At 42.4% G+C, this 10749-nt stretch overlaps 1 protein-coding gene across 1 annotated transcript; it reads right to left on the bottom strand.

Annotated features, from left to right (window-relative positions):
* Nucleotides 1-4478: 4478 nt before the first annotated feature.
* Nucleotides 4479-9912, bottom strand: Ppp1r3c (protein phosphatase 1 regulatory subunit 3C). Its single transcript, XM_090346275.1, has 2 exons — nucleotides 9813-9912; nucleotides 4479-7168 (listed from the first exon to the last, which is right to left on the bottom strand). Exons 1-2 carry the CDS (start codon nucleotides 9824-9826, stop codon nucleotides 6229-6231), a joined length of 954 nt encoding a protein of 317 aa, XP_090202401.1. The 5' UTR covers nucleotides 9827-9912; the 3' UTR covers nucleotides 4479-6228.
* Nucleotides 9913-10749: the final 837 nt, after the last annotated feature.

Genomic DNA, 10749 nt, shown 5'->3' with positions numbered 1-10749 from the left:
TACTCATCTGCAGACTTGGCTCGAGCTAGAGGCTTCCAAGCACACTCCTATGACTACTTTAGCTGAGTGCCTCAGTTTCTCGATATATGAGACTCCCCTTTAAGGCTGGTCAGAACAAGTGAGAAAGATAGATCAACTAAAATGAAAGATACAGTGCCTTTGATTACTTAACCTTAGTAGTGATACACTAACAGTTTCTATTACAGTCAATGATTAAAGGAAACAACACGGGTACAATTGTGTCTAATAAGAAGGAGAAAAGCATTGACAGCCAACTTAAAAGACTATAACAACCTTTATGTCTAACATCCCTGATAATCTCATGTTTATTCTAATGATTTAATAGATTAGTAGATTCTTTTGGATTTTCTACATAAGTAAACATCTATACACAAGGTCAATTTTCTTACTTTTTCCAATCCCATCTTTATCTCTTTCTTACTTTTACTTGCCTAGCTCAGAAGTTTCTGGCACTATGTTTCAAGTGGCAATAATAAGAGCATCTTTTTTAATGTTTGGTTGCTTCTTGTTGACTGTGCTAATTTCATTAGACAGTGTTCAGTAGCTCCAGCTTAACATGTATTTTCCTCAACCAACTCCAAGTTTTTCAAATCTATCCATTCTGTAATTTTGCTACAAATTCTCAATGTAACTCTAGTAAATAGCAACCCATAGTATGTCACACTGAATGTTAGACTGTTTTGAAATATCCTTCACCAGTCTAATTAGCCCATTGTCTTTAAACTCAGCCTTCTAGAGTCTCTCAGGGTATGGACAAAATGTAGGAAAGTTCTTTGCTAGAATGGAACATGCATGGTCTGTTCATTCTGGGTAAAGGCAAGAATCTGAACTTTGAGCTTTGCCTGGGAAGAAGGCAATGGCATGGACAGGGCTACAGATGGCCTCATAGAGCTGAAAAGCAGAAAATCTAAGAAAGCCAATCAATATCCTGGTGAGGGAGTGTGCAGAAAACTGAACCTAACACCGGACCCATCTTTCATTTCAGGTATTTGCTAAATCAGAAGCCACTCGAGTTCATTAAAAAGACTGGAAAACAGCAGAGGTTTTGGCAGTTCTGGTATGCTGAATAAACAAGAATTAGAATTTAGAGACTTCCAGAAACAAGAACCTCGGTATTTATATCCATCTCTTAGAAGGCCATAAATTAGGAACCGAGTAAACAAATGAATGAATAGAGCTTTAACAAGACTGCAATCCTGCATTGAATCTGTACTAATTCTGTTTGGCAGAATAAAAGGAATCTCTGCAGTGAAAGATGGGAAGAGCTTCTGGTTAAGATTTATTCACACATTTCAAATAATGGTGACACAGTGGCTCACTCCTGTAATCCTAACTACTCAAGAGGCTGAGATCCGAGGACTGTTTGAAGCCAGCACAGTCAGGAAAGTCTACAAGACTCTTAACTCCAATGAACCACCAACACAGCAGACGTGGAGCTGTGGTTGTTCAAGTAGTAGAACACTGCTACTAGGGCTTGAAGTCAAGGCCTGAGCACTGTCCATGAGCTTTTTTGCTGAAGGATAGCATTCTACCACTTCAGCCACAGCTCCATTTCTGTAAACCTCCTCCAAGATTGGTCTTGGGGAAGATGGTAATGCTCGTCTTTCTCTCCCATAATCACTTTCCATCTTGGAATCCAGTAAGGGCCAGATCACCTGAGAGACATCGTGGACTCTTACTGTAGTAAGGCCCTAACTGACCAATCAGACTTTCTGACAAAATCCATAGTTCTTTTCTAATAGACATTCCCATCATTTTCACCAAATAAAATAAACCTCAGCATAAGCCAGACTTTGAAACACTTTTCCTTGGGACTTGGGACATCATAAATTTCCCTTATTGTTCATATTGAGTCAGGGCATCATATTACTTGTGCCCAAAGTCATCAGCATTTACTACACTTCTGTATTCAAAAGATCACTGAATATTAAGAGAGAATAGTAAAACAAAGAAGACCACCTTCAGATTGTTTAGCAGATAGTCAGGCAGGATGGGAATATTGAAAGGATCAGGTTTGGAATGACTCTGAAACTGTAACAGTTGAACATTTCAACAGCTTACACTAGGGGTCCTCAGCCTTAATATATCTTGTAACACAGCCTGGGGCATTTTCAAAAATGATGCCCATGCCCAGTGCTGATGGTGGTTCAAACTTGTAATCCTATCTACTCAGGAGGCTGAGATCTGAGGATCCCAATACGAAGCTAGTCTGGACAGTAGAGTCCCCATGAGACTTTTTTTTCCCTTTCTTCCTGTCTTTCTTTCTGTCTGTCTGTCTGTCTTCCTTTCTTCCTTTCTGCCAGTCCTGGGGCTTGAACTCAGGGCCTGAGCACTGTCCTTGGGCTTTCTCAAGGCTAGAGCTCTACCACTTGAGCCACAGCACCACTTCCAGCTTTTTCCATGTATGTGGTACCGAGGAATCGAACCGGGTCTTCATGCATGCTAGGCAAACACTCTGTCACTAGACTAAACTGCTCCTCTTCCATCTACGACACTCTTATCTCCAATAAACTACTCAAAAAGGCTGGAAGTGGCACTGTATGTAGCTCAAGTGGCAGAGTGCTAGCCTTGAGTACAAAGAAGGCCAGAGACAGCACTCAATCCCTGAGTTCAAGCCACAGGACCAACAAAGGAAAAAAATTAACGAAACCAGGCATCCGCAGACAGCATGCTCTGAGTGTGAGATTCCTGCCCAACAGCAGCAGCGTTTCCTCAGCTCCCGCTTCTAGTAGATATTGGAAAACTCTATGGAGAATTTGGATATGAATACCAAAGAACGCTCTCCCTTAGCAGACTACAAGACCAGCAGAACTTTTGAACTCCCACCAGAAAGTGAATGGTTCACTCCTACATTTAGACCAGACTAAAAGCAGAATTGTAAATTTAGAAGAGTTCTTCCTTAAGCAAATGAAACATTCTTTGGCAGAGAATACCATGTACCTCAAATCAAGCCCTTCTCCCATGCTAGATTTTAAAGACAGGGATGTTGCTCCTATTGAGATAATCTGATATGAAATAATTCCATTTGATAGGAAAATCTGAAGGTGCACCCTGCTGCTCGACCCTAGCAATCCAGAGACACAAACATCAGGTAAAGCTGGCATAGCCATGGCCCCAAGAGCTGGCCAGAGTTATGCTTACCTGAATATAAACCCCCCTTTTCAGACAGGGGGGCCACTAAAGAAGGGTCTCTATAGGAAACTTTAAGTAGGACATGTGAAGAACAGGAAGAAAAACTAGGCTGGAAGCCACTGATCAACTCAGCCTGGAATTGGTGAAACAGGACCTTGGACTCATTACTTCCCCTATTTTTTTTTCTTTTATAAAGTTAGATATCTGAATCTCATAGTTTTCAAGATTCCCATTAAACCTAGGTTTGACTTTGCCCATTGCCTGGAAAAGGCATTCTCCACCCAACCATCAGCTTGAATAGAGAACCAGAAGGGACAAAATAAGGTTATGAGCTGCACTGCAGATGGTAGTCAAGCTGACAGTATAGGATGACACAGGGAGAGACTCTGACAACATCAGACAAGATGCCTTATCTTCATCTAAATGAGGAAAGGGTAGCTGCTAGTCAACTCCACACCACTGCTGCTTTCTATGAGAAAAGACCTTGTAATTTTTAGAAGAAAATGAAATCCATATTTTATGTAATTTTCCCATTGTTATGTCTTAGCAATAAATTATTTTTAAAAACCCTATGTTGGCAGGGAAGGGAGAGTAATAAATGGAGTGAAATAGATTGTAATGTATAGAAACGGGACAATAAGATCCCGCTGTTTAACTAAATGTAAGCTAATAAAAATAAGAAAATAACTCTGTGTGTCAAATAAAATACATCAATGGTCAGATATACCCTGTAGACATGATTTTATAACCCACTGATGCAGTAGCTATTAGGATATAAAAGTTTATTCTTAATTGGATCGTTGTAGAATATTGATCATTGACTATTCCTTCATTTTAAGACAGGTTGTACAGAAGCCATTTCCATATGAGGCATAAACTAGAACAGTAACTACAGTTCTTGAATCTGTTGTCCTTCACTTCTTTAATCCAGAAATGATGGTCACTGCGCTTGCCCGGACTCCCCTTCTGTAACTCAGAACTGGGCTCCTCAGAAAGGTGCTGGAGCTCAAGAAGCAGCAGCCCTCAGCCCTTGCTGTACCATCTCCTTCCCAGTTTAAAGCTAAGGTGAGACTTCCAAGATTACCCTGACCCAGGAGAGAGAGCTGTGTACCAACAGATAAAGGCATTCACAGCAGACAGACTCCCTGCCCTTGGGCTCCAGACCCATGGGTCAGGTGGAAGGACAATGTGATCACCCAGCGACTGTGGCCACGTGAATACTTATCAGGTGGATGAGCTTTCTGAACCAAACTAACTCTGCTTGGTTGTTCCCAAACAGATGAATGTCTGTGGAGCATTTGATGAAGGCAGAAAACAGTCTCAAGTCTTCTATTAAACACATTTATTCTTAAAGTGAGAAGCTCCTAAATGATGGCTAGAAGAAACTGGAATATGTGCAGTAGAAAAATTATGGACACTCGCCAAAGCTCAAGTACAATCATAGCCGAGTTACTCTAACAGCATTGTTTCAGCAAAGAAGATCACACACGTTAAAATGAATTGCATTCTCTTCACATTTCTCAACAGACATGCACAAGATGAATCAAATATTTCAAGACTCCAGTCCTCAAGATCTTACTGAATGGATGTATTGCAGACATGAAAAAAAATTCACACTCCAAAAAATTCACATCCTTTCTTTAAATATATATATATATATATATATATATATATATATATATATATATATAAAGGAGGGCAGCAGCATTTAACTTCAAAGGCAAGTAAAACAACACAAAAACAGGCAACACAGTAGACTGCTCCTTATGTGCAGGGTACTGTATTCCAGATTCATAGTGTCAGACCCCACTTCAAACATTACATCAGAAAAGCATGACAGGAAGATGAGTGACCTTCAATATGAAGGATGTGAGTTGTGTACACTAATGACACTCTTGAAAGTACAACAGTATTTCAGGAGTAATGCCAGTGAGTGGACCTTTCTTTGTGAAAGGACAGAAACTCATGCATTATCAGATATTTGGGTTAAACAACTACATTGTTTTGGTTCCATCAAGGCACTTGTAAAGAATCATCTTTGATATATATGGATTTCTGAATGCTCTTAGCCATTGGCATAACTAGTTGGCTACAATGTTCTATACCAAGAACCCAAGTATGATGCCTTGATCACAAAGTCACTTGTCACATTAGGACTTCAAAGACAGGTTCAGTTCAACTTGCCCCAAATCGTGACCTTTTTTAAAAAGAAAAAAAAAATGAGACCATGGTCGCGCCAGGAGTTTGGCCTAGTGTTAGAGTGCTTACCTAGCATGCACGAAGACCCAGGTTTGATTCCTGGGTACTACATACATAGAAAAAAAAAAGCCAGAAATGGTGGTGGTAGAGCACTGGGCCTTGAGAAAGCCCAAGGACAGTAGACAGACCATGAGTTCAAGCCTCAGAACTGGCAAAAAAAAAAAAAATAGACCATGGTCAAATAGCTAGACTTCACTTAAGGTCTTGAGTCTCCAAAATTATAGTTCATCTTCTCCCAACACCATCCAATATCCTAAAAGTTTATTTGGCTTTTCTTCATATGAATACATAGAATAGATCTCTGTCCCCCTCTTCTGAGCTATTTCTCCAGAAGAAAAAGTTGTAAAACCAACTTCAAAACACAAAAATAACCTTCACCAACCATTGAATGTTCAGACTTACACATGTATTCTGACTTGAGCCTCCAAGCTATTTGCATACATCCCATTCACACATTCCTTATACCATTAACACAGTTTTCCATCACCATCATCTGTCCTTCCTCAACTTTCTCTTGCCCAATGTGAAAGCTGGTGAATTGAGGGGGAAGACTGGAAGGGCACTGGAAGAAAAAATAAGGATTACTTTAAACAGAAATAGTTCCCAGCCTATTAGTTGATCATCTAGAACAAACTAATGAGTACGGATACCAACATTAACTTCTCAAGTGACTCCTATTTTTCTGTTGCCAGGCCCCAAAGACACAAACCTAAACCTCACAATGGAAAGTAGCAAAGGCTTCCTAATATTAAGCAATACAGTCCTAGAATTGCATGGAGACTAGACAGGTCAAGATCAGTCACTAGATTGCTTAATTCATCGATAAGAGGCCAAATTCTCCATTCTGCCCCAGCTCTGCCATTCTGGGAACAGTCCACTGGCCAATCTGGGACTGCCAAAGATGGTTGAGTCCAAGTCAGTCTTAGGGGACCTCTGATTGAATGTACAGTTCTGGGGTGCCATCTGTGTTGGTACCCCATCAGGTTTCCACTGTACATGAACGATTCTGTAATTCTGACCCTCGTTGTTGTCCCAGAAGACTTGCCCATTTGCTTGGTAAGAAATGCAGAACTCAATCTTCTCCTCAGTGGGGATGATGGATGGTAAGTCGATGGCAAAGGAGAAGGTGTCGCTATCTGAGCTGTCATACACATTCTTCATGTAGACACAGTCCACATCCGTGTAGCTTTTCCACGAGTCAAATGTAATGCGGACCTGAACCCTCTTCTCAAAGCTCATGTTTTTCACTTTGATGGTCCCAGTCACGGTTCGTTCTTGCAAAGAGCAGTTCTCCAGACAGACCAAGTTCTTCTGAAAATGATTCCGGAAACTGAGGTAATCATTTGAAGGCTGAGGAAAATCTAAAATCAGGTTTTTCTCCTCGTGGAGTTTTAAACCAGAGGTGATATCATTAAGGTCCAAGAGATCAAACTGGAGATCCCATGCAGGTTCTTCTGGAAGATCCGAGAAGACGTGGACTGCAGTGAGAGACAGGCCCTTGGAGTCGGCAAACACAACCCGCTTCTTGGCTTGGTTGTGTGAGTGTTTCCATTCTTTCTGTGATTTGGCTTGCTGTTTGAGGTTGAGACATGGTTTTAAAGGCTTCAATTTACTCACAATATTTTTTCGTTGAAAGTCATTGTACGGACCCAGGAAACTCCTCAGAGGTGGTGAGTGAGCCAAGCAAAGTCTCATGGCCATATCCACTGGCATGACGGAACTTGTCAGAGGACGTGGGTCTAAAACCTGGATCATTCTGGAATACAAAAAGGCAGGGAACTTGGAACTAGATCTGAAATGCTCAGCCTGGTCCCAAATATCTAGGTCCTAGTTGGGGTTTTTTGTTTCTGTGTTCATTGGGTGGTGGTGGTGGTGGTCTGGGGCTTGAACTCAAGGCTAGCACTCTACAACTTTGAGCTACAGCACCACTTCCGTTTTCTGGTGGTTAATTGGAAATAAGAGTCTTGCAGACTTTCCTGCCAGGGCTGGCTTTGAATTGCAATCCTCAGATCTGAGCTCCCTGATAGCTAGGATGACAGGGGTGAGCATGTTCTTAAAGCTTCCCCAGAAAGATTAATGATCAGATAGATTCTCCCAATATCATAGTTCCAAGTCCTTAGCTCACTGCTTAATCTGCTGTTGAACTGATTACATTTCATGTTAAAACTCTAAGTAGCAACCAGGAGTAAAAGACTATGAGGTGGAAATTAGAAATATCTTTGTACTCTGTTTCTTATGTTCTTCCTCCTTTTTTCAAATAACCAGTAGAAACATAAGCCAACAGTGTCTACACTTAAGGAAAAGCTTTCCAGACTAAATATTTCATATAGAGAGATGCATATAACAAGTAGACATTTAAGTGGGAAAACTGGGAGCTGAAGGAATGGTTTAAGTGGTAGAGTACCTGCTTAGCAAACACAAAGCCCTGAGTTAAAACTGGTTGTCTGTTTGTGATGCTAGATATAGTCATTTGTTCACTATAGTAACTATTTTACTAGTTTAAGTTGTATGTTTTAAATATATACAATAAAATTTACCTTTTAAAAAATCTGACTCAAGCCAGTGGTGGCTCATGCCTGTAATACTAACTACTCAGGAGGCTGAGATCTGAGGTTTAGAGCTAGCCTGGGCACAAAAGGACCTGAGACTCTTATCTCCAATTAACCTCTAGAAAATGGGAAGTAGGGCTTAACTCAAGGGTAGGGTGGTAGCCTTGAGTTGAATAGCTCAGGGATAGTACCCAGGCTGAGTTCAAGCCCCATGACACACTCCCCCAAAAAAATCTGATTCAAGTGTGGCCCAGTGGTAGAGTGCTTGCCTAACATGCATGAAGCCCTGGGTTCAATTCCTTGGTACCATACACTTAGAAAAAGCTGGAAGTAGTGCTATGGCTCAAGTGGAAGAGCACAAGCCTTGAGAAAACTCAAGGACAGGGCCCAGGCCTTGAGTTCAAGCCCCAGGACTGACAAAAATAAAATTTAAGTTTAATAAGAGAATTCAAAAAAATGCTAAAATAAAAGAGAATTGAATTGTTTATTATATATTAGACATTGGAACTTACAAATATTTTAAAAGGAAATATGCTAAAAAGTTAATAATTTATAGGTAACAATTACAAGGAAGGCTTTGTACTTTTGTTTAGTATTTTAGCGATGACTTTTTTTTTTTTTTGCCAGTCCTTGGGTTTGAACTCAGGGCCTGAGAGCTGTCTCTGGGTTTTTTGCTCAAGGCTAGAACTCTACCTACTGGAGCCACAGTACCACTCCTAGCTCTTTTAAGTAGTTTAGAGTCTCAAGGAGATTCCTGCTCCGGATAGCTTCTAACCACTATCCTCAGATCTCTGTTTCCAGTAGTAACTAGGATTTACAGGTACAAGCCACCAGTACCCACTAACAAGGACCATTTTTAAGAAAGACAATAAGAGCTATTTAAACCTATCTAAACCTATATATATTCAGCAGTGTTGCACCAAAAATCACCTATCAAGGAGGGGTTTTTTGTTTTCTGGCCTTGGGCCCTCCCATTCATAGCTAAATTAGTGAGCCAAGATTCCCACCCATCTCAGAGTGAACACAGTACATGACATTTCTCAGTCTGGCTTTAGTAACTGGTAACACTCTCCACAGCAGCTATAAGCATTTGGGTGAGTGATCCCTATTACAAAAGGGATAATAAAGAGCAGCCATGGAATTACTTTACAAGCTTTAGTATTTTTCTTGAAGATCTGCAACCTTGGGGCAAACAAATAATAGTTACTAGGTAGAATTTTTAGAGAAGTCATCCACTAAGTTATGTCTGGAAGTGACTTCAAGTAGTTTCATGGAAATTTAAAAAAAAAAAAACATTTATAGAAAAGACAGTTTTAGTATTCGATTATTTCCCTGGCCAAGAGTTTGCTCTAACTACTAGGCTGAGTTTGCTACCACAAACCATAGAGTGGGAAAGAAATGAAGAAATGAATGCAGTTCTTACCTAGTAATTTCCGTCCCCCAAGCTAACCAAGAATATCAGAGTACTGTCAAAAATTAAGCAGCCCCCAAGTACTTGAGACAGTTAGAACTCTAAGAGATCAGTGCATCAGAGAGGGGATCCAAACTAAAGCTGACTCATGTTACGACCATTTCTGATTTAAGATGCTGATGAGCAAAAAAAAAAAAAAGTGCAAGAAAAAAAAATGTAATGCACTTCGACAATCTGCGCATCCCCAAAGCCTTGCAGGCGCCAGATTCAACTCAGACAGCCTAACAACGTACCTTCCCCCCCACCCCCGCAAAGGTCTTCCTTTGCAGACAAAAATGCCACCTACCCCCTTCCACAACCCCCCGCCACCTCCGCACCTCTACTACTTCGAAAGTGCAAGTTCTTCCCCACTCGTGGAGAAAGAGTTGCCCTGGACTTACCTGGTGCAACTCATGAGGCTGGATGGGGCGGGGAGCGGCCGCAGACTGACAGAGCCCGTGCCCACACTCAAGCAGTAACCACGGACCAGCACCACCGCTCCAGAAGACAGCCCAGAAGACGGCGGGAGGCCCAGCCCACCAGGCTTCTTACCAACGCCCAGCCACGTGAACGGATCCCTGGAGCCAATCGCCAGCCGCGGTCCGGATGGCGCGACCAATCAGCGCGCAGCTGGAGCGCGAGCCTCCGCCAGCGAACGTGCTCGCCTCCTGGCAGGGTGTGCTGCTCCTGCAGTCTGTGGAAGCCCCTTGGGGAGACTGATGTAGGGGGGGGAAGAGGACCGGACTCCACAGCCAGACAGACAGAGCAGTGTCCCGGGGCCAGGCAGGGCAGCATGCCCGCAGGTAATGCCACGAGCCAGAGATGCTGTTGTCCACGCACCGTGAATCTACACGATCACAAAACTGCCTGGATGCTTTTCTAGGTTAGGGGAATCCACAGACTCGCCACGCAGTAGGCTGCAGCCGCCGAAAGCCTGCGTGTCCCCGAAAACAGAGAGGTGTCGTGAAACTACATGACACTTCCGCTGCACACGGCGCGGGGTCGGGGGCTCACGACTGTAATGCCAGCCACTCGGGAGACTGGGATAGAGAGCGTGAGGTTCAAAGCCAGGCAGGGAAGCCCATGCGAGGTTTATCTCCAATAAGCTACTCAGAAAAAGTTGAAGTGGCTGTGGCTCAAGTGATTACAGTGCTAGCCTAGAGAAGAAAAAAAGATAAAGGACGGTGCCCAGGCCCTGAATTCAAGTCCCAGTAAAAGGAAAGCCGGGCTTGGTGGCTCACGCATGTAATCCCAACTACTCAGGAGGCTGAGATCAGAGGATCAAGGTTCAAAGCCAGCCCGGGCACAAAAGGACCTGAGACATTTATCTCCAATTAC

The sequence above is a fragment of the Megascapheus bottae genome, chromosome 15, assembly GCF_031878675.1.
Source record: "Megascapheus bottae isolate mThoBot1 chromosome 15, mThoBot2.hap1, whole genome shotgun sequence".
Lineage (NCBI taxonomy): Eukaryota > Metazoa > Chordata > Mammalia > Rodentia > Geomyidae > Megascapheus > Megascapheus bottae.
The sequence above is the reverse complement of the archived record's forward strand: the minus strand, read 5'-3'. Positions and strand labels throughout refer to the sequence as shown.